This window comes from Salvelinus sp. IW2-2015, linkage group LG1, assembly GCF_002910315.2.
Source record: "Salvelinus sp. IW2-2015 linkage group LG1, ASM291031v2, whole genome shotgun sequence".
Lineage (NCBI taxonomy): Eukaryota > Metazoa > Chordata > Actinopteri > Salmoniformes > Salmonidae > Salvelinus > Salvelinus sp. IW2-2015.
In genome coordinates, this window is record NC_036838.1 from 43,791,924 (window position 1) to 43,816,437 (window position 24,514).

Below are 24,514 nucleotides of genomic sequence, written 5' to 3' on the forward strand. Positions count from 1 at the left end.
AAGACTTGAGCCCCTTTCCATCCTGCTGGTATGCTAACGACCATGACCCTGGCCCCCATGTCTATATTAGGGAGATGGAGAAGTGCTGTGCTCGGCAGAAGGAGGGTCAGAAGTCAATTAGAACATACTCCCACTCTGGGCAGGTGCGGTGCTCCATTTGGGATGTACAGTAGTTCGCTCTTTCAGAAGTAGCTGTACATCAGACAAAGTTCATTTTAGCACGTCGGCACTTCTATTCCTGTTGCGTAAAAAAGCTGCATTATCTTTCTAAAGACACATTCTTGATGTATTGCAGTGCACCTGTCTCCCCGACTGCTTTAAACAAAGCATGCAAACCCAGAAACAATCATCATTATCTGACACATAAAACTATCTTATCTAGAAAATCACATATTCTTTCTAGGAAAATGATCAAGTGCAATACTTGTGCATAAACCAATGTGTCACTGAAGTCACATAGATATATGTCCTGTACTATACTGTGTTCTGGAAGCTCTCTCCCCTGTCACCATAGTGTGTTCTGGAAGCCCTCTGGACTGTGCCATAGTTCGTTCTGGAAGCCCTCTCGACTGTGCCATAGTGTATTCTGAAAGCCCTCTCCCTATGCCATAGTGTGTTCTGGAAGCCCTCTCCCTATGCCATAGTGTGTTCTGGAAGCCCTCTCCCTATGCCATAGTGTGTTCTGGAAGCCCTCTCCCCCGTTACCATAGTGTGTTCTGGAAGCCCTCTCCCCCGTTACCATAGAGTGTTCTGGAAGCCCTCTCCACTGTGCCATAGTGAATTCTGGAAGCCCTCTTCACTGTGCCATAGTGTGTTCTGGAAGCCCTCTCCCCCATTACCATAGTGTGTTCTGGAAGCCCTCTCCCCGTTACCATAGTGTATTCTGGAAGCCCTCTCCCTATGCCATAGTGTGTTCTGGAAGCCCTCTCCCTATGCCATAGTGTATTCTGGAAGCCCTCTCCCTATGCCATAGTGTGTTCTGGAAGCCCTCTCCCTATGCCATAGTGTGTTCTGGAAGCCCTCTACCCCGTTACCATAGTGTGTTCTGGAAGCGCTCTCCCCCGTTACCATAGTGTGTTCTGGAAGCCCTCTCCCCCGTTACCATAGTGTGTTCTGGAAGCCCTCTCCACTGTGCCATAGTGAATTCTGGAAGCCCTCTCCCTATGCCATAGTGTGTTCTAGAAGCCCTCTCCCCCGTTACCATAGTGTGTTCTGGAAGCCCTCTCGACTGTGCCATAGTCTATTCTGGAAGCCCTCTTCACTGTGCCATAGTGAGTTCTAGAAGCCCTCTCCCAATGCTATAGTGTGTTCTGGAAGCCCTCTCCCCCGTTAGCATAGTGTGTTCTGGAAGCCCTCTCCCTATGCCATAGTGTGTTCTGGAAGCCCTCTCCACTGTGCTATAGTGTATTCTGGAAGCCCGCTCCACTGTGCCATAGTGAGTTCTGGAAGCCCTCTCCCTATGCCATAGTATGTTCTGGAAACCCTCTCCACTGTGCCATAGTGTGTTCTGGAAGCCCTCTCCACTGTGCCATAGGGTGTTCTGGAAGCCCTCTCCACTGTGCAATAGTCTGTTTGTTGCAGAGGGCATATTGTACACACTAGCCCAGATTTGCATTACGTGCTGATAATTAAGCCACATGAGTATAGAGAGGGGTGTGCTGTAAGGACACAGAAGAAGCCATAGGGATTTGAACTGGCCTCCATAACTATCCCATGCCATTCCCTTCATATCCCAGTATTTACTATTCCTGTTACTATTCCAGCTGGGACAGAAAAAGGAACCCATTTTCAGATCCTTTCTCCCAGCTTCCTGTGCCACCATCAAAGTCATTTGCACTACAGAGACTTACGGGAAGGCAGATGTTTAAAATATCCCAGAATGAGCACCGCGCTCTGGATTCCCAAAAGAAATTAAAGCAGAACCTGTGGTTTATCGTCTCCTGTCCATGCTGCTACACAACTGTGACAGCCCCCACCGGACACGGTATACATGGCCGCTTTTTAAGTTCACAATGGTTCCATTGTGAAAAAAGGAGAACCAACCAACCTATTGAAGATGAGAAAATATACAATCAGATCACAAGGGGGGGCCGAAGAATGACAGGTGATTTTCCTGCTCGGCCCAAAGCCTCTTCCAGAATCAAATTACACTTTCCCAGCAGGTACTTTCCCAGACTGTCCTCTGTTCTGTGGACGCATAATTTAGCTCTCCTTGGGCCACTCTGCACATGGCCAAAAGAGAGACGACAGAGCTGAAGTAAATGAGAAATGATTTCGGCTAAAGGTTAGCAGGCACAATCCACTTGCCACTCTCTTTGTTGCTGCCTGCCACTTTCGATAAGCCAGCTCTCCTAATACAAACACAATATTTAAAGACTTGACTTTCTCCCTCTTTCCTTGTGCAAGACTGAATGATGTCTATCACAGGGCTCAGTGACATGGAGCTTAGCTCTGTCTAGGACTGTGTGTGTGTATGTGTTTATCCTTGTGTGTATACTGAATGAGTGTGTGTGTGCGTGAGAGAGAGAGAGAGAGAGCGAGAGAGACCATGAGAGAGAGATTGTTTACCCATCCACACTATCTGCCTGTATGAAGTGAGTCAAATTTGTGAATAAATTTATGTTCTCTCTTTGCAGAAATAAAAGCAAAAAACAATAGTATTAGTCCTGTAATGGCTACATTCCACAACTCTCTATACATTTATAAATTTGTTAATTTATTTTATATGAACCTTCTCCAAAATATAAATCATATGGAAATCTAAATGAGACTATACTACAATGAGACTAAAAACAAGAAGAAGCAGCTCCGGTGGTGTTATGGGATTTTTATGAATAATGACTAAATGTTGTATACATTTAACTAGAAATATAACTAACAGAATTATATCCTGTCTGATGAAGAATGTTTGTCCATAAGAAAGAGGGACTGTTAGTAGGCAAGGAACTGTGGCAGACAACTTGTGACCACTGTGAAACTGATAACAGAGAAGGAAGTCTCTCCACCCAGGGAGGGGAGAAACCTTGGGCTTGTAGTAGATTGTATAACAGGTGGCAGACAATGTATGAGAAGGACTTGTGAACTATATTGTCATTGTCTTATAGGAGGAGGGACATTTATGATGAAATGAGAGGTATATAAACCAATGTACATGTAAGGATGGGCAGAGCTCTCGTAAATAAACATTCTGACTATTGTGGCTGGGCCTCCGTCTGATTCATTTCAACCAGTTTCTTACAAATTCTGGGTTTCAGGCTGAGTAGTTAATTGAATTGGGTATTATGAACAACTGAGAACAAAATGCTCATAACAGGTGGGCATGAGATCACCAACACTGGACAATTGAGGAGTGGAAAAAAATAGCTTGGAACATGACAGCGAGTTCAGTTTACTTGAGTGGCCTGCGCAGTCCCCAGACCTCAACCCAATAGAGCATGTTTGGGATGAGATGGAACGGGCTGTTTGCAGCATGAATGTACCGCTGTACAATCTTCAGCAACTGAGTGATGCCATCGCGTCAGCATGGACCAACATCCCTGTGGAACGTTTCCAACACCTTGTAGAATGCCCCGAATACTTTAGGCTGTTCTGGAGGCAAAGGGGGGTCCAACCCAGTACTAGATGGGTGTGCCTAATAAACTCTCCGGTGAGTGTATATTCCTCCTAATATTGTGCAATCTGTGTGTCTCTTCATTGGCCCAGATTACTGTTTAAATTCAAAACCAGGTTGTTTGTATTGATCTCAGTTTGTCACTGTTCGAGTAGCCACTCATTTCGGTAATTTGTGTGGTATTAAAAAAGATTATGCTAATGTCTTCTCTCATGTAAAAAAGTAGAATTTCATGAAATGTGCTTATAAAAGGCAAAAAAAGGCAGACCCTGCTAAAAGAAAATCCCCATGTGTGGAAATGCTAAAAATGTGGCTGCTCATCTGTATGCCACTACACAAATTCTATATAGATGCATGCCATGCTTTATTATATAAAATACAACTGAATATAACACTGACTGAGTATACAGGACATGAGGAAAAGTGAGAAAGGCATCTGCAGTGACATGCTGTATCAGAAGATGACAGTGCTTTGTTGGAGTTGCATGTAGCTTTCTGTATCACATTACAGACCCAGACCCAGATGTCTGGCTGAATCTGTCTGCTGAATCTCAGCACTGCCATGCTTCTCTGAGTCTCTAAACACAGTGGGAGACATTTTTTACAGTGCAGAAATGCAGAGATATTACCAAAGATGACCCCCTCAATTTCATGAACTCAACACTGTATTTAATTCAAGATGAGTTTGGAATACTGCAGATCCTTATTGCATTGCATGTGTCATATTATTCATATTGCTGTGTAAGCCATGGATGCTTTCTCAAGGAGACCATGAGAGAAAGTTGACTTTGGAAGGAATAATACCTCAAGAACTGTAATGCAGTCTTGTTTGGTAACATGTTTGATCACTCATGGAGCTATTCATATTATTCATAAATCTATGTGAAGGTGATACCTCTTTCTCAGCATAAGCTTATGCAAAGAGATACTTGAGACCTAGCAAATAATACATCTGGTAATGAAGTGAATGTGTTTGGAATGTGAAGCCGATCACAACTCTGTAAACCATGCTTCATACATATATTTGCATTCCAAATGAGATGCAAATCAACACTTCTATGACATCTCCTGAACCTCTCTCACACTTAGCTAACATCGAAAATTGTGTTCCAAGCTGTAAGCGCTTGGGCGTACGCACCACATCAGATGATTCCTGCTTTATTGGGCAATTTACCAGGTCCTCCACAAGTACAACAACATTAGCATATGGAGAGAGAGAGGGGGAGAGAGAGAGAGTGGGAGAGAGAGAGAGTGGGAGAGAGAGGGTGGGAAAGAGAGAGAGGGTGCGAGAGAGGGCGCAAGAGAGAGAGAGAGGGTAAGGACGGGGACTATATAAGTTGCTGCTTCTAAAAAGTACAGCAACTTCATGGTCTTAACATATGCTCAGCTAAATCAGCTCAATACATCCCACAGTCGGTAGAATAATTAACAGTTTCATCATCGGCAAGCGTTGTCAATAGCCGGTTATGGCGAACACATTTATAAACTTGACAATGCCAAGTACCCCATGGGAGGCTAGCTGTGATACTAAATCGCTCGCCTTATCTTCCTCAGTAGGGACAGATGGGAGCAGCAAGGAACAGAGATGCTTTAACACAGACTTGGAAAAGTAGAAGAGAAAAGAAAGTGGATTGAAAGCTGCAGTCAGGAATACATAGATGTGTTTTTCTTTTCTCACAGAGGAATCAATACATAACTCATACAGTGGTCTTTCCTATTATCGTTGCAAGCCTGACCAAAGACAGGGCCTCACTCAAAACTAGTTTAAAGTACAATGCATTTTTTAAATAGTATAGGAAACAAATGTATAAATAGACAAAGCGAGGAGCTGACTTCACAGGGAAGTATTGATTGTTTGTGGGTGTCGTTGATAAAAAGACGACAGTGATAGTACGGACACTAAAATCTGTTTAAAATTTCTCAAGGTAGATTCATCCAGACACTATATCATCTCACTAGTTATTATGCAAAGGCAAAATTACTAATTGACAAAACATATTATTTTCAAGAGTTAGTTCTGTACTAAAAAGTATCTCGAGCTATCACCCTCTACTCATAAACTCTGCTGTGAGATACCTAAGGTGTGTGTGTGTGTGTGTGTGTGTGTGTGTGTGTGTAATTTTACTGCCGGCATCAGTTACTTGATGTGGAATAGAGTTCCATGTAGTCATGGATCTATGTAGTACTGTGCCTCCCATAGTCTGTTCTGGACTTGGGGACTGTGAAGAGACCTCTTATGGCATGTCTTGTGGGGTATTCATGGGGTTCCGAGCTGTGCGACAACAGTTCAAACAGACAGCTCGGTGCATTCAACATGTCAATACCTCTCATAAAAACAAGTAGTGATGAAGTCAATCTCTCCTCCACTTTGAGCCAGGAGAGATTGACATACATATGATTAATATTAGCTCTCTGTGTACATCCAAGGGCCAGCCGTGCTGCCCTGTTCTGAGCCAATTGCAATTTTCTTAAGTCCTTTTTCGTGGCACCTGACCACATGACTGAACAGTAGTCCAGTGGCGATAAAACCAGGGCCTGTAGGACCTGCCTTGTTGATAGTGCTGTTAAGAAGGTAGAGCAGCGCTTTATTATTGATATACTTCTCCCCATCATAGCTACTGTTGTATCAATATGTTTTGACCATGACAGTCACCTCAACTTGCTCAATTTCCACATTATTTATTACAAGATTTAGTTGAGGTTTAGGAGTTAGTGAATGATTTGTCCCAAATAGAATGCTTTTAGTTTTAGAAATATTTAGGACTAACTTATTCCTTGCCACCCACTCTGAAACTAACTGCAACTCTTTGTTAAGTGTTGCAGTCATTTCAGTCACTGTAGTAACTGACATGTATAGAATTGAGTCATCCGCATACATAGAAACTCTGGCTTGATTCATAGCCAATAGCATGTCATTAGTAAAGATTTTAAAAAGTAATGGGCCTGGACAGCTGCCCTGGGGAATTCCTGATTCTACCTGGATTATGTTGGAAAGGCTTCCATTAAAGAACATACTCTGTGTTCTGTTAGACAGGTAAATCTTTATCCACAATATAGCAGGGGTGTAAAGCCATAACACATACGTTTTTCTAGCAGCAGACTATGATCAACAATGTCAAAAGCCGTACTGAAGTCTAACAAAACATCCCCCACAAACTTTTAATCATCAATTTCTCTAAGCCATTCATCAGTTATTTGTGTAAGTGCTGTGCTTGTTGAATGTCCTTCCCTATAAACATGCTGAAAGTTTATTGTCAATTTGTTTACTTTAAAATAGCATTGTAGCTGGTCAAACACAATTTTTTCCAAAAGTTTACTAAGGGTTGGTAACAGGCTGATTGGTCAAATTGAAAATATGGCAAATGGGAGTGGCAATATCGTCCGCTATTGTCCTCAGTAATTTTCAATCCAAGTTGTCAGACCTCGGTAGCTTGTCATTGTTGATGACAGCAATCATTTTGTGTGTCTGTGTATGTATGTGTGTGTGTGTGAGTGTCTGTGTGTGTGTGTGTGTGCATGTGTGTGCAATGTAAAAAGTAATAAGTTCTGCTAACTAAATTGTTTTGTGGAAACCCATAGCCAAGGACCATTCGAGTAACCCAACTCAAAGTATTCCAGTGTTGTAACGACTCTCGTGCAGGGTGCAGCGTCGTAAGCGTTCGTGATTTTTAATAAAAACTGAACACCACAACAAAATAACAAAGTAGAAAACGAAAGCGAGCAGTTCTGTCAGGCAACAAAATAGCTAAACAGAAAATAACTCCCCACAAAACCCAAACGGAAAATGACAACCTATATATGATCCCGGTGCGGGACGCAGACCCCGCCCCGCTTTAGGCTCCCCCCACTTCGCTGGCGTCTCCGGTGCAGGGATCGTCGCCGGGACCTCCGGACCGTAGATCATCGCCGGAGGCTCTGGACTGCAGACCGCCGCTGGGGGCTCTGGACTGCAGACCGTCGCCAGACGCTCCGAACTGGTAACCCCCGCTGGAAGCTCTGGACTGCAGATCGTCGCTGGAGGCTCCGGACTGCGGACCGTCGCTGGAGACTCCGGACTGCGGACCGTCGCTGGAGACTCCGGACTGCGGACCGTCGCTGGAGACTCCGGACTGCGGACCGTCGCTGGAGACTCCGGACTGCGGACCGTCGCTGGAGACTCCGGACTGCGGACCGTCGCTGGARACTCCGGACTGCGGACCGTCGCTGGAGGCTCTGGACTGGGGACCGTCGCTGGAGACTCCGGACTGCGGACCGTCGCTGGAAACTCCGGACTGCGGACCGTCGCTGGAGGCTCTGGACTGGGGACCGTCGCTGGAGGCTCCGGAGAGGGGACCCTCGCTGCAGGCTCCTTGCCATGGATCATCGCTACAGGCTCCGGGCCATGGATCATTACTGGAGGCTTCGTGCCATGGATTACCACTACAGGCTCCGGGCCATGGATCATCACTTAAGGCTACGTGCCATGGATCATCACTGGAGGCTCCGGGCCATGGATCATCACTGGAGGCTTTGTGCCATGGATCATCACTACAGGCTCCAGACCATGGATCATCACTGGAAACTTAGTGCCATGGATCATCACTGGAGGCTTCGGACCATGGATCATCACTGGAGGCTTCGTACGTGGAGCCGAAACAGGTCTTACCGGACTGAGGAGACGTACTGGAAGCCTGGTGCGGGGAGCTGCCACAACACGTCCTGGCTGGATACCCACTCCAGCTTGGTGAGTGTGGAGAGCTGGCACGGGACGCACTGGGCTATGAAGGCGCACTGGAGGCATAGTGCGTAGAGCCGGCGCAGGATATGCTGGGCCGTGGAGGCGCACTGGAGGTCTGGAGCGCAGAGCTGGCACAACGCGCCCCGGGCTACGAATGCGTACTGGAGACATGGTGCGCATCACCGCATAACACGGTGCCCGACCGGTCACACGCTCCCCACGGTAAGCACGGGGAGTTGGCTCAGGTCTAAACCCTGACTCCGCCAATCTACCCGTATGCCCCCAAAATGTTTTTTGGGGGAGCTGCTTCTTGGGCTTCCGTGCTAGCCGTGACCCCTTGTATAGTTGCTCCCTCCTTGCTGCCTCCGTCTGCTCCCATGGGAGGCGATCCCTCCCAGCCAGGATCTCCTCCCACGTCCAGGATCCTTTACCATTCAGGATGTCCTCCCACGTCCATTCCTCCTGACCACGCTGCTTGGTCTTTTCGTGGTGGAGAGTTCTGTAACGACTCTCGTGGGTTGAAGAAGCAGACCAAGGTGCAGCGTGGTAGGCGTTCATGATTTTTAATTAAACTGAACACCACAACAAAATAAAGTAGAAAACGAAAGCGAACAGTTCTGTCAGGCAACAAAACAGCTAAACAGAAAATAACTCCCCACAAAACCCAAGCGGAAAATGACAACCTATATATGATCCCCAATCAGAGACAACGATAGACAGCTGCCTCTGATTGGGAACCATACTCAGCCAAAAACACAAAGAAATAGAAAACATAGATTCTCCCACCCGAGTCACACCCTGACCTAACCAAACATAGAGAATAAATAAGGATCTCTAAGGTCAGGGCGTGACAAGTGTTCAATACTTAAAGTGACATCACAACCCGAATGGGTTCTTTTATCTTTTTAAGGTAAATACTTCACTGTTTTGTGTTTTAGGAACTTTTTTACACTATATTACATGTATTCTGAACTATAACGAAGTATTTGAACATTAATATTTGTTGTAGTGAACATAAAAATGTAGGGTCCTTTCTACTTAAATTCATAACCTTCATTAATAGTTTTTTTTACAAGTGTAAGTAGTAAGTAGTTCTGGTTGTGTCATTGTTTAAGATATTTGATGATTTGTTATTTTAACCGACCTTTGCAGGAATTGTTGAGCACAGTGCTCATTCCTCTAGTAACCGACAACGATGAGACAGCCTATAGGGAGGAGGTCAAAGACCTGGCAGTGTGGTACCAGGACAACAACCTCTCCCTCAACGTGAACAAGACAAAGGAGATGATCGTGGACTACAGAAAAAGGAGGGCCGAACATACCCCCGTTCACAACGACGTGGCTGTAGTGGAGTGAGTCAAGAGTTTCCACATCACCAACAAACTATCATGGAGAGCAATGTCATGAAGAGGGCATGACAACACCTTTTCCCCCTCAGGAGATTGAAAAGATTTGGCATGGGTCCCCAGATCCTCAAAAAGTTCTATAGCTGCACCATCGAGAGCATCCTGACCGGTTGTATCACCGCCTGGTATTGCAACTGCTCGGCATCCGACCGTAAGGCGCTACAGAGGGTAGTGCGTACAGCCCAGTACATCACTGGGGCCAAGCTTCCAGGACCTTAGCCAAATACATTTAAACTCAGTTTTCACAATTCCTGACATTTAATCCTAGTAAAAATTACTGACCCTGTCTTAGGTCAGTTAGGATCACCACTTTATTTTAAGAATGTGAAATGTCAGAATAATAGTAGAGGGAATGATTTATTTCAGCATTTCTTTCTTTCATCACATTCCCAGTGGGTCAGAAGTGTACATACACTCAATTAGTATTTGGTAGCATTGCCTTTAAATTGTTTAACTTGGGTCAAACGTTTCGGGTAGCCTTCCACAAGCTTCCCACAATAAGTTGGGTGAATTTTGGCCCATTCCTCCTGACAGAGTTGGTGTAACTGAATCAGGTTTGTAGGCCTCTTTGCTCGCACACACTTTTTCAGATCTGCCCATACATTTTCTATAGGATTGAGGTCAGGGCTTTGTGTGGGCCACTCCAATACCTTGACTTTGTTATCCTTAAGCCATTTTGCCACAACTTTGGAAGTATGCTTGGGGTTATTGTCCATTTGGAAGACCCATTTGTGACCAAGCTGTAACTTCCTGACTGATGTCTTGAGATGTTGCTTCAATATATCCACATCAATTTCCTCCCTCATGATGCCATCTATTTTGTGAAGTGCACCAGTCCCTCCTGCAGCAAAGCACCCCCACAACATGATGCTGCCACCCCCGTGCTTCACGGTTAGGATGGTGTTCTTCGGCTTGCAAGCATCCCTCTTTTTCCTCCAAACATAACGATGGTCATTATGGCCAAACAGTTCTATTTTTGTTTCATCAGACCAGAGGACATTTCTCCAAAAAGTACGATCTTTGTCACCATGTGCAGTTGTAAACCGTAGTCTGGCTTTTTAATGGAGGACTTGGATCTGTTGCTTTTTTGCTGTGCGGCCTTTTAGATTATGTCGATATAGGACTCGTTTTACTGTGGATATAAATACTTTGTACCTGTTTCCTCCAGCATCTTCACAAGGTCCTTTGCTGTTGTTCTGGGACTGATTTGCACTTTTCGCACCAAAGTACGTTCATCTCTATTAGACAGAACGCGTCTCCTTCCTGAGCGGTATGACGGCTGCGTTGTCCCATGGTGTTTCTACTTGCGTACTATTGTTTGTATAGATGAACGTGGTACCTTCAGGCGTTTGGAAATTGCTCCCAAGGATGAACCAGACTTGTGGAGGTCTTGGCTAATCTATTTTGATTTCCCCATGATGTCAAGCAAAGAGGCACTGAGTTTGAAGGTAGGCCTTGAAATACATCCACAGGTATACCTCCAATTGACTCAAATTATGTCAATTAGCCTATCAGACGCTTCTAAAGCCATGACATCATTTTCTGGAATTTTCCAAGCTGTTTAAAGGCACAGTCAACTTAGTGTATGTAAACTTCTGACCCACTGGAATTGTGAAACAGTGTATTATAAGTGAAATAATCTGTCCGTAAACAATTGTTGGAAAAATTACTTGTGTCATGCACAAAGTAGATGTCCTAACTGACTTGCCACAACTATAGTTTGTTAACAAGAAATGTGTGGAGTGGTTGAAAAATGAGTTTAATGACCCCAATCTAAGTGTATGTAAACTTCTGACTTACACTGTATATACTAGGCGGTGTCAGAGGAAGGCCCGGTCACCCAAGTCATAGACTGTTCTCTCTGCTACCGTACGGCTAGCGGTACCGGAGCGCCAAGTCTAGGTCCAAAAGGCTCCTTAACAGCTTCTACCCCCAAGCCATAAGACTGCTGAACAATTAATCAAGTGGCTACCCGGACAATTTACATTGACACCCCCCTTTGATTTTACACTGCTGTTACTCACTGTTTATTATCTGTGCATAGTCACTTTACCTCTACCTACATGTACAAATTACCTAGACTAACCTGTACCCCCGCACATTGACTCGGTACTCGTACCTCCTGTATATAGCCTCGGTATTGTTATGTTATTGTGTTCTTTTTTATAGATTTTTATAAACTTTAGTTTATTTAGTAAATATTTTTTATTGAACTGCATTGTTGTTTAAGGGCTTGTAAGTAAGCATTTCAAGGTTGTATTTGGTGCAACCTGGTATATTTATGTTTACCAATAGATGGCAGTATTGACTCAGGACGGGGGTTTGCTTTCCACTATCCGTAGCCATTTCCTATGTCTGCCTATATAACCGTGATTTAAGAAAGCTTCAGGTAGCTTAGGCCAGGTGCATTAAAGAATGTTATTCTAAGTTACAATTAAATACTAAACCGTACTTACGTGTCATGAGTCATCAATCTAAGAAGCCTCTAAGGATACTACAGTGCATGTGACAAATACAATTTGATTTGATTTTAACTTCTCTAGGATACGGGGCAGCATTTTCACGTTTGGATGAAAAGCATACCCAAATTCAACTGCCAGCTACTCATCCCCAGAAGATAAGATATGCATATTATTAGTAGATCTGGATAGAAAACACTCTGAAGTTTCTAAAACTGTTTAAATCATGCCTGTGAGTATAACAGAACTCATTTAGCAAGCGAAACCCCGAGGACAAACAATTCAGATTTCTTTTTCTTTGAGGTCACTCTCTTTTCAATGGGTTTTCATTGGGAATCCAGATTTCTAATTGACCTTCTTGCAGTTCCTACCGCTTCCACTGGATGTCAACAGTCTTTAGAAATTGGTTGAGGTTTTCTCCTTTGTGTAATGAAGAAGTACGGCCATCTTGAACGAGGGTCACTTGAAGTGTACTGTTAGATAGAGGCACGTGACCAGAAAGCTAGCTACAGTTTGTTTTAATACTGTATTGAACACAGATCATCCCGTCTTCAATTTTATTGATTATTTACGTTAAAAAATACCTAAAGTTGTATTACAAAAGTAGTTTGAAATGTTTTGGCAAAGTTTACAGGTAACTTTTGAGATATTTTGTAGTCACGTTGCACAAGTTGGAACCGGTGTTTTTCTGGATCAAACGCGCCAAATAAATGGACATTTTGGATATACTGTATATCGACGGAATTAATCGAACAAAAGGACCATTTGTGATGTTTATGGGACATATTGGAGTGCCAACAACAGAAGCTCGTCAAAGGTAAGGCATGAATTATATTCTTATTTCTGCGTTTTGTGTAGCGCCTGCAGGGTTGAAATATGCTTCTCTCTCTTTGTTTACTTTGTTGCTAACCTCAGATAATAGCATCGTTTGCTTTCGCCGAAAAGCCTATTTGAATTCTGACATGTTGGCTGGATTCACAACAAGTGTAGCTTTAATTTGGTGTCTTCATGTGTGATTTAATGAAAGTTTGATTTTTATAGTAATTTATTTGAATTTGGCGCTCTGCATTTTCTCTGGCTTTTGGCCAAGTGAGACAGTAGCGTCCCGCCTAAACTCAGATTTTTGGATATAAATATGAACTTTACCGAACAAAACATACATGTATTGTGTAACATGAAGTCCTATGAGTGTCATCTGATGAAGATCATCATAGGGTAGTGATACATTTTATCTCTATTTCTGCTTTTTGTTACTCCTCTCTTTGGCTGGAAAAATGGCTGTGTTTTTCTGTGACTTGGCTCTGACCTAACATAATCGTTTGGTGTGCTTTCGTCGTAAAGCCTATTTGAATTCTGACATGTTGGCTGGATTCACAACAAGTGTAGCTTTAATTTGGTATCTTTCATGTGTGATTTCATGAAAGTTAGATTTTTATAGTAATTTATTTGAATTTGGCGCTCCGCATTTTTACTGGCTTTTGGCCAAGTGGGACGTTAGCGTCCCACATATCCCAGAGAAGTTAACCGGAGGTAGGGCAGTAAGCATTACATGATGCTGTATTAGCCTCTGTAATTAAGAGTGGTGCACATGACCTTGTTGATGGTGGGAATGGCTTCTCATTATTGAACGTCAATTTGCTTGACAGTTTCGATATCAGTTTATCAAGAGAGAAATATACTTATCTTTCTTCAAACATGCATACATCATTGTGTAAAAGTATTATAATTGATTTATTTATTAATTAAACAGTCCTCTAAAAATCAAGCCACGTTGCACTATTATGTTTCAATAACTTGCAAAAACTCAATGATTCTATATCAGCACAACACAGATAAATGAAGTGTTTTTTTACTAAAATATCAATGTTTCTGACGACTACTTTATTTGTTTTTAAATGTTAGATTGACTTTAAAAAAATAAAAAAATAATCATAACTTGAAAAAGCTCAATTTAAGATTAGCAGAACACACATATAAAGTTATATTATTCAATAACCTAATATTTGTTAACAGTATTCAAAAACAAATATTATTGACATTTGAGTTAGTACCACTTTTATGATTTGAGTTCTACTGACCGTGTGTGTGTGTGCATCTGTGTGTTTGTGTGCGAGTGTGTGTGCGTGTGTTCTGCTGAATAATATGTCTAGAGATACCTGTCCTCCTGCACAGTCTCAGGTAGACCCTGATACAGGTGAGGATGAGGTGAACAACATAACAAGAACCCAATGGGCTAATGGGTTCCCATGGTAAACATTATTATTTGACACCCCCTCACTCCTCCCTTTATCTAACAAAGTAGGCTACAGTACTGCATGTCCAACAGTGCCAGACAGATGGGGGGCTGCACTTTAGAACAATTGCTCATCATTTGCACAGGAAAGTGTAGGACGTGTTCTGGATCTTTCTCCTTTATCTAAACTATCGGCGAAAACTCCTACTCCCCCCGGGAAGGGAAAATGACAAATCTTGGCTATTTGATACAAATGTTAACTAGGTGAGTGCCAGAGAGATGGATAGTAGCCTGTCACAGCAGGCAAGAACATGAGGATCCATTGATATTTGTCATTACATAGCCCTATTCCCCCTATGTTCCCCAATAACACTGCCACAAAATATGATGAATGACAGCCAAATAACAACGCAGCGCCTCCCCTGAATATGATCTCTCTGTCTGGATATCCTCACACACAGCAAAGGGGAGCACCGTAGATAAAGATCTAATGAGCAATGCTATCACACAATATCAGGGTTGAGAGAGGCCCACTACATATCTTAGGCAGGCTACGTCAGCACGGCGCCGAGGAGGTGGCTGGCTCATAGAAATACAACGGAGAGCGGGGAGGGGATTTATTGATTGGGTGGATAGATACTGGAATGAAAGATAATAATCGGGAAGCTAAATAAGTGAAATTCAGTCTCCAGGGCCCCTGAATGACTCGTTGTCTTTGGACTGACTAGGCACATAAGCAGAGCAGACACAAGGTGGGGTAATTTAAGAGCTGCTGTTTCCAACAGCAAGCAGCTAGAGACAGTAAAATAACTTGACTGCTTTCCCTTGCAATGTTCTCCCTAGCTGATCCGTACAGTAGAAATACATATGAAATATGACACTACCAGACATAACAAGCAGTGATTTTGGAACATACTGTAGATCTAGTTGAAAAAGAAAATGCATTAGATAAATTGTATTTAGCGAATCATTAAGAATAATGTATTTCCACCCTCATTATTCAGAGGGCATATTCTAGCCTTGAACCCGACGCAGTCATCATCTCATTTATTGTATTCAGTTCAGAGATGGGGTGAATATTCATGTTGCTCACCCCTCTTCCAATCAATAAGCCTGTATCAAACTCCTGTTCCTGCAACTGTTTCAGTGGCCACAACAAATAAGCAGAACCAAAATGGAAAACATTTACAGTAGCTGCCAATCAAACTGGATCCATTCAGACCTGTTTAAAAGCAACAAACTGCCTTCAAAACACTAGGTTCACAGCATCTCCTCCATCTGTCTGTCACTTCCATTCTCCCTAGAGAACCTGGAGAGGCATTTGAAAAAAAACACACAAGGCCTAATTGGAGAAAATAACATCATTACAACTTATAATCACGAGCTGACATTGTTCCCCACTAACAAGCATGGCAGCGGCGTAATTGAGTTTCCACTGATCTCTGAGGTGGCTCAGAGCAAGAGCAGAAGAGAGGCATAGCCTGGTGCCTGGTGCCGTCTCACTGCTTTTTCCTCTGATTAAATAGCCATAAAGAGTGCACTTTCTCTCTCTCATCCAATAAGAGTGACTCGTGTCTACAGTGCCGGTGTTCTTAATAGGACTGAAGAGGAGTATTGGGATTCTAACGACAAAGCGCTATGGTTATTTACGCCAGCTCACGACTAGATGCTACAGTACAGCTCTCAAGCTCCTGTGTTGAGATGGTGTTCCAGGCACTGAGAGTGAGTGAGTGCAGACTTCATTAAAGAAAGACCACACTTTTGATTACAATTGTCATTTACATGTTCTGAGCACAAACACATACTCAATCAGCACTTAATCAGTTGGATGAGATGGATTAGGGTACGAGGACACAAACATTTGAGGCATCATTCAAAAGCTTGTGTTTGTCAACAACATGGCTTCCCAGGTCAGAAATGTAGGAAAAATGTAAAACCGTGGAAATGGAACCCATTAATGGGTTATAGTTGTACCAGGCTAAAAAGTTCACCATCTACATTTCGGGTCATGGTCACCGTGTACCTGCTAAAGTACAGTAGCTTTAAAGTGCATATTCCATGGGTCTAAATTGCAGTTCTTCATGTGCGTAGAATGATCACGACAAAGATTAGCCTCTGTAGTTCAGCTGGTAGAGAATAGCGTTTGCAACGCCAGGATAGTGCGTTCAGTTCCAAAGACTACCCATATGTAGAATGTATACACGCATGACTAAGTCGCTTTGGATTAAAGCGTCTGCTAAATGGCATATATTATTATATTAGATAAAATGTGTGTTAAACGAATGCCAAATGTGATTCAATGTTTTTTTCCCCCTTGGCTGATTAAAAGGTCAAAGCACATATTTTTGAAAGTGCTGACCTTTAAAAGGTGTAATGAGTGGTGTCTGGGCAGAAGGCTGCTGAGGTGCAAATACACAATGCTTGCCATGTTGTGGGGCAGGCATCCAACTCTCTACGCCTTTCAACCTTTTCTCTCTCTTCCTCTCTCTCTCCATATACCCCACTCTCAAAGCCCCCAGAGGCTGTAGGCCATCACATTCATAGATGTGATCTATTTTCAGTTAGTAGCTAATTGGGTGTTTGACATGATTCATTGTAAGTGTATAACTTGACCATTGATGAGCATTACCAAGGTCAAGTAGATATTTATGGCTGGGATATTGCTATTCGCCCACTGTAATGATTATTACAACATCATTCTCCACACAGTGAAATCCTTCACCTTTCCAATCATGTTCATCTGATATCCACTCTGACCTTTTGGAGCAAGTTATTTCAATGCAGCGCATGTTGCTACTGCAGGCAACATTACAACAATATACTGTATCTTTGTTTATGCCTCCCTGTCTTTCATCTCTGCTAACAAACCATACTGCTGAGAAAGCATATGTGACTTGTTTCAGGAAACTAGGAGTATGTCGTGTGCCACTACTTAACAGGAGAGGCATTTGAACATAATGATTATTTGTTTTATCAAAATGTGTTTTTGTCCAAAATGCCATCTGGAAATTGTGAACTTTCAAGTGCCTTAATAACAAACTTGTAAGCCATCTGTAAATACGATTAAAATTGTTAAATTACGAGCCTAGTTGGTTGAGCCATGGAAAGAGGTAGAAACCTTCCCACTAGCCATGATTGGTAGGACATTCCAAGAGATGAGTTCGGATTGGTCTGGCATGTAGCACGCTTCTGTCTATAACATGAGCTTCTCAGTATGTGTAGGTAATCCTTTCTAATGCAGCTTTTTTGAAAGATATCATGAAAAACTGCAAAAGTGTTGCTAATGCTCTCTAAGTTTTGAAATCAGTGGAATGCCCGGTGGAAGCAGAATATGATAGCTAAGGTGTTGGAGAAAATTCAGGCATTTGATTGCAAATATGCAGAGGGAGTCAAAAAGAGAACACACAAAAGACTGTTGTATAAAACACCTGTCTCTGGATTCCATCTTCAAACTAATGGCAACTATGGCATCCGTGACTGACAGGGAGAAGCGCTCGTCCATGTATATGGGTAAGAAAGTCTAGCTAGCTACATTTTCAGATATTATACATTTCCAATCTGGCCCTCAACCATCACGGTCACCTAATAATCCCCAGTTTACAATTGGCTCATTCATCCCCCTCCTCTCCCCTGTAACTATTCCCCAGGTCGTTGCTGCAAATGAGAACGTGTTCTCAGTCAACTTACCTGGTAAAATAACGGTAAAAAATAAAATAAAATAAAAAATAAAAAAATCTAATTTTGTCAGTTTTCATTGCAATTTAAAGCGTACTGTTAGCTAGCTAGCTAACGTTAGCTGTCTGGCTGGCTGGCTCGCTAGCTAGCATTATGTGTATGATCTGTGTAGTATTATTCTTATATTCCTATCTCAGAGCTATTTGCATTGCTAGTTATAGTCTAATGTTAGCTAGCTAGCTAACATTGAACCTAGTTGGTTAGCTTTAGCTACCTGTAGATTAATGCAGGGTAGTAACGTTATGAGTTGGGATTTACACCTTCTGTGTCCTGTGCATGTGACAAATAAACATTGATATTATTTGATATAGTGTGTGTTTACCAGAGACGGTAATGTGAAGAACAACATGACCCACACCAACGTCAAATTAGAATATAACGTTAGGCCAACGAGACAGTGTCCAAGTTCCAAAATTCTCCAGTGGAATTCCCTGCTTTTATTACGTCATACTTACTACTGTAAGCTATTTTAGCTAAAGTTAAGACGTTGTCAGCTATATGATATGGTCATAATTTGAACTGGCTAGCCAGCTAACTTAATGTTTGCTAGTTAGCTAACAAGCTAGAAACTAACCAAAACATTATTTAGAAAGTTGCTTTTAGTTGCCTGGTTTGTTAGATTGACGTGTACTAAATACATTTTAAACGGATGGGTGTATTGGTGTTAAAGTACACTTAAGAGGGTGTGAACGATGCTGAATTGGTGTAGAAAAAGAAGAGCTCTCCTGTAGGTGTACCAAAACATTGAAGGGACATTTTCTCAATAGTGGGGTTACAAGTTTATAAACTTTCAAAGCAGAATTACTTTCCCATTTTTCCTCAACTGTAGTGTATGATATACCATTCTCTACTTTTATCCAATGTAAAAAAACATTAGTTCAAATTTTGCTACATAAAACAGAACTGAGCCGGTTGGTCACATATATAAACTGTAAAGATGTCAGATGAACTTGACAAAGTATATGTTGTACAGTACACACTTTATAGTGTATCTGTATGAAACTTTGAATAGCTACAGCATCTAGTTCGGTGAGAGAGGAAGACAAAACCTGAGCATTTGCTGTTGTCTCCATTATGACTACTGACAAGCTCGTACATTCAAAGCACATAACAAAGAACATTTGTGAAAGAGAAGAGACAAAACAAGTCTAATATGCCATGACAGCTTTTTTTGGCAAGGTGACACAGCTAAGAAAATTGGAAATGGCATGTGTTATATCTGAGAGAGAGAGAGAGTGCAAGAGAGAGAGATGCTGCTGACTGTATCTTTCAGAATGGCTGTCAGGCGGCGGACAGGCTCTTTACGACCACGTTGCGTGAATCTACCGGGCCGTGTCACTTCATCTAAATAAAGTGACAAATAAAATCGCACTCCAGAGTCCCATCCCTTTCTCTGCGACGATAAACACCCCAGACAGTGGAGCCTCGGTGCCTGCCCCAAAGTCAGCCTTGTAGTGAGCACGGCCACTGAATGGCTATCTGGGGTAATTGGCCTAGTCACTGACATCAGAGACATCAACCAATCATTATGTAATGTCCTAATCAGAAATACAGCCAATCAGAGGCTGTAACTAGATGACGTGGGTCTGAAGTTTAGATTACATTGTCTATTCACTACACACAATATCACACAAATAGACGATTGGAAACCCTGTGCTACATTTCTCACTAGTTTCACACTGTGAAGGAGGAAAGTGGTTAAACTATTCTATTGCCTCTTAAATAGTCTTTATGAGGGAGTAAATGTGCACAGTTTGAGTTATAAAACACTTAACAGTGGTAAGGTATGGGGGAGCCAACACTGTGTGATTATTCATTGTGAAGCAAAACACCTCAGAGAAAAAAGGTCTAATTTGCAGCGTGTGACATCAACAATATGAATGGCATACAGTAGCTGCTTTCACAATAACCCTTATGATCACATGCAAATTAAAAACAAACCTATTTGTATTTGGCTGGTGGGCCACGGATGTGGATGCGTTCTATTTCCGCCTCTGGCTCTTTAGGGAACTATAGTCAAGCCTGTTTTTATTAGATGTAGTAATTAGAATATTCATATCAAACTTAGTCATTGATATTCATTTGGTGTGGCCGCTCTTGTTGCAAATTTTAAATGTCACAGGGAAATTTAAATCACTATGAAAGGCATGTTCATTATTTGTGTATTGAAGTATCGTGGTTCATTGGTTTGGTGATTTTATTTTCGAAAAGGTCTCAGGGTGTATTGACGTTTGTTCAACCCCAGCTCTAACATGTTTAATTAAAGCTATTATTTTGAGCTACAGGTGAGCTAGTGCATTACTGATAAACATAAGATAACTGTATGATAAAAACAACTCCTACCCTGGAGGAATTTAAACAGCCAGTGTGTCATATTGAATATCAATGTTTGGTCATAAGAACTCAAATCAATGTAGTGGGAGAGGCAAAATAACTTTAAAAACGCTCTACTTTACCTCATCATAGACGTTGTCGTTTCTCTCAAAGTCACCTGCCTTCCTGGGGAGGACATGCACGTGAACATGCTGAAAACACACAATGACAAAACAAATGAACATGTTTTATTTTTAGATATTATGTTATTCACTCATCCAGAGAGACATACATACTATGCTGTGCCAGGTACTCTTGTAACAAACTGAACTGACAACAGACCTATCCAGAGACATCTTTCATTAATTCACAACCTGGTGGTGAAGCAATGCTGTAAATCACAGGAGGGTTACAATACATTCCGCCAAGTGTACCACCTGTGTACCACCGGGACTCCTTAATTTTATGCTTTTAAAACTTAAATTGACTTTGTAAGACGTCCTTTTCTGCTCCCCCTTGCGTCGTGCTGTCACAAACTTGGCCATCTGCACAGTTAGTTTCCAACTTGCAGCTTTCCTTGGGTGCTTATTAGTGTGGTAATGTCCCAGAACAACTGCTACGTATTTACGCAGAAGAAGAAGAAAAAACACACACATTAAAACAGGAAAGATAATTAGACGATGCAAACATTTATCTTACACTATGCAAATCTGCAACAAAGTTTTACAGAGTAAAAAAAAGTCATTAGCTAGTGATAACATAATGAAGGACAAGCAGAGTGCGAGAGACTCCTCTGAAATGAAATACAACACGCTCAAACTGAAGAAACAATGTCCTCATGATGCTAATGTCCCCAGCACTTACATATGCTTGAGTTTTAATCAGCAATCCACTTGGCTCTAGATTGCTGAAATGTTGCATACTTCAAATAATGCAATAGAAATCCACTAAAATAGATGTTAAATGAATAGTTCAGCAGCAGCGTTCCTGACACAAGTAAGCCTGTATAATAAAGTGGCAAAGTCGTATATTTATATTGTCTCAGTTGATTAGTTCCTTTTTCAATCCCTGGTATATATAATTATTATTTCTCTAAGTAAAACAGAATAAATCAATATGAAAAATGAAGGACACAGTTACAATTAACATGACAGTAAGCCGCATTCACAGGGAATAGGCTTACCTCCGACATTATTTCAGAGATGGTTTTAAACACATTTTGCAAATTGTCATACCGCATTTTACAAATTGTCAACAGTCATTGTGATTCTGCCACTGTCATTGTGGGAGAACAGCACATCATTGTGTTTGTATAAGCATCAACGTGAATAGAGCAAGTGTACTGTCAAGGCTATTCAGATGTAAGAAATCATTCCCACACAAAGCAGCCTCTTGGGCCTTCTGAATACTTGTGACAGTTCTTTAGAGTACACAGCTCTTACTTAATAAGAGCATTCTCAGAAGTATCTTCAAAACAGTTTGATTAGCTGACTTGAATAGATGTTCATTAGCATACAGAACATAAATGACAACACATCCTGTGTTTGTTAGGATCATGTAAGCACAGACTGTCAACTTTGTACATGATAAATAAAATCAATGACATGAGGAAAACTGTCTTATTCTTTTCTGGATCGGAACATCTCACTTATCTCATCATTCTCAGAGTTGACAGCACATTGAGGAACTAAACTGACAGGGGAAATTAACTGACAAACAAAACTGATATCCTTGTTTAAAGCTGCAATATGTAACTTTTTGGGAGTTACAGATCTGTCATTGTCATTGAAAGCAAGTCTAAGAAGCTGTAGTTCTGTTCTATGTGCATTTTTCTATGCTTCCCGCTCTTAAGTTATATTTTTGTGTCTTTTACTTTCGGTTTTGTACACCAGCTTCAAACAGCTGAAAATACAATCTTTTTGGTTATGGAAAATATATTTCACAGTTTAGATGGTACAATGATTCTCTACACTATACTTGCTTGTTTTGTCACAAAAACTGAAATTAGCCGAACTATTCTAATATTAGCAACCAGGAAATGTCGGAGCAATTTCAGCATAGTGCACCTTTAAGAGTTCTTTATCATGAACTTTGGCTACTCAGCAAAGATGTGTATAAAATATCAAGAAGGGCCATTTGAACTCTGGGGCTCACTTTAATCTACAGGTCCTAACCTCTCTCTAATTCTCTCCTTCTCTCTTTCTTTCTCTCTCTCGGAGGACCTGAGCCCATACGTCAGGACTACCGGGCATGATGACTCCTTGCTGTCCCCAGTCCACCTGGCCTTGCTGCTATTCCAGTTTCAACTGTTCTGCCTGCGGTTATGGAACCGCCACCTGTCCCAGACCTGCTATTTTCAACTCTTAACTCTTTCAACTCAACTCTTTCAACTCTTAACTCTCAACTCTATGAAAAGCCAACTGAAAATTATTCATGATTATTATTTGACCATGCTTGTCACTTATGAACATTTTAAACATCTTGGCATAGTTCTGTTATAATCTCCACCCGGCACAGCCAGAAGAGGACTGGCCACCCCTCATAGCCTGGTTCCTCTCTAGGTTTCTTCCTAGGTTTTGGCCTTTCTAGGGAGTTTTTCCTAGCCACCGTGCTTCTACACCTGCATTGCTTGCTGTTTGGGGTTTTAGGCTGGGTTTCTGTACAGCACTTCGAGATATTAGCTGATGTACGAAGGGCTATATAAAATAAACTTGATTTGATTTGATTTGAACCTCAAAAAGCATTTTCCTCGGCACTTTAGTCTCGTTTTAAAACAGCCACATCCACTCCGATGTGAATTAAGTCAAAACAACTTCAAGGAAGTTGGTACATTTGTAGTTGGAGCAAAACAACACACTGAAGTACTAAAATATGACAGAGTTTCTGTCTCTTGCTCTGTCTAGTAGCACATTTGTGCTGTGAACCTAGTGGATGGGGTGAGACCAGCACTTGTGACTGCTTCTAAACTTTCTCAGTGCCAAAACCTCATCAGTATCGAGACTCACAAAACACAAGACAACAATATCATCAGCTGTCAGCCAGACAGTTTATCAGGGGGTCTTGGCAGTATAATACACTCATCTAGAGCATTTAATTTTTAAAATTATTTTATTTTACCTTTATTTAACCAGGTAGTCTAGTTGAGAACAAGTTCTCATTTGCAACTGCGACCTGGCCAAGATAAAGCAAAGCAGTGTGACACAGACAACAACACAGAGTTACACATGGAGTAAACAATAAACAAGCCAATAACACAATAAACAAGTCAAWGACACAGTAGAAAAAAGAAAGTCTATATACAGTGTATGCAAAAGGCATGAGGAGGTAGGCAATAAATAGGCCATAGGAGCGAATAATTACAATTTAGCAGATTAACACTGGAGTGATAAATGAGCAGATGATGATGTGCAAGTAGAGATACTGGKGTGCAAAAGAGCAGAAAAKTAAATMAAATAAAAACAGTAYGGGGRTGAGGTAGGTAGATTGGGTGGGCTATTTACAGATGGACTATGTACAGCTGCAGCGATCGGTTAGCTGCTCAGATAGTTGATGTTTAAAGTTGGTGAGGGAAATAAAAGTCTCCAACTTCAGCGATTTTTGCAATTCGTTCCAGTCACTGGCAACAGAGAACTGGAAGGAAAGGCGGCCAAATGAGGTGTTGGCTTTGGGGATGATCAGTGAGATATACCTGCTGGAACGTGTGCTACAGGTGGGTGTTGTTATCGTGACCAGTGAACTGAGATAAGGCGGAGCTTTACCTAGCATAGACTTATAGATGACCTGGAGACAGTGGGTCTGGCGACAAATATGTAGCGAGGGCCAGCCGACTAGAGCATACAGGTCGCAGTGGTGGGTGGTATAAGGTGATTTGGTAACAAAACGGATGGCACTGTGATAGACTGCATCCAGTTTGCTGAGTAGAGTACTGGAAGAAATTTTGTAGATGACATCGCCGAAGTCGAGGATCGGTATGATAGTCAGTTTTACTTGGGTAAGTTTGGCGGCGTGAGTGGAGGAGGCTTTGTTGCGAAATAGAAAGCC

General features: G+C 42.0%; 1 protein-coding gene across 3 annotated transcripts in view; it reads right to left on the minus strand.

Annotated features, from left to right (window-relative positions):
* The window catches only part of LOC111968153 (fragile histidine triad diadenosine triphosphatase), a 333,296-nt gene that overhangs the window by 25,376 nt on the left and 283,406 nt on the right, over positions 1-24,514 (minus strand). For 2 of the 3 annotated variants that reach the window (XM_023993734.3, XM_023993727.3), the window contains one exon: positions 20,617-20,685. The exons of the other annotated variant lie outside the window; for it this stretch is intronic. In XM_023993734.3, the coding sequence (XP_023849502.1) occupies positions 20,617-20,685 (69 nt within the window). The remainder of the gene's footprint in view (positions 1-20,616; positions 20,686-24,514) is intronic. 3 annotated transcript variants of the gene reach the window in all.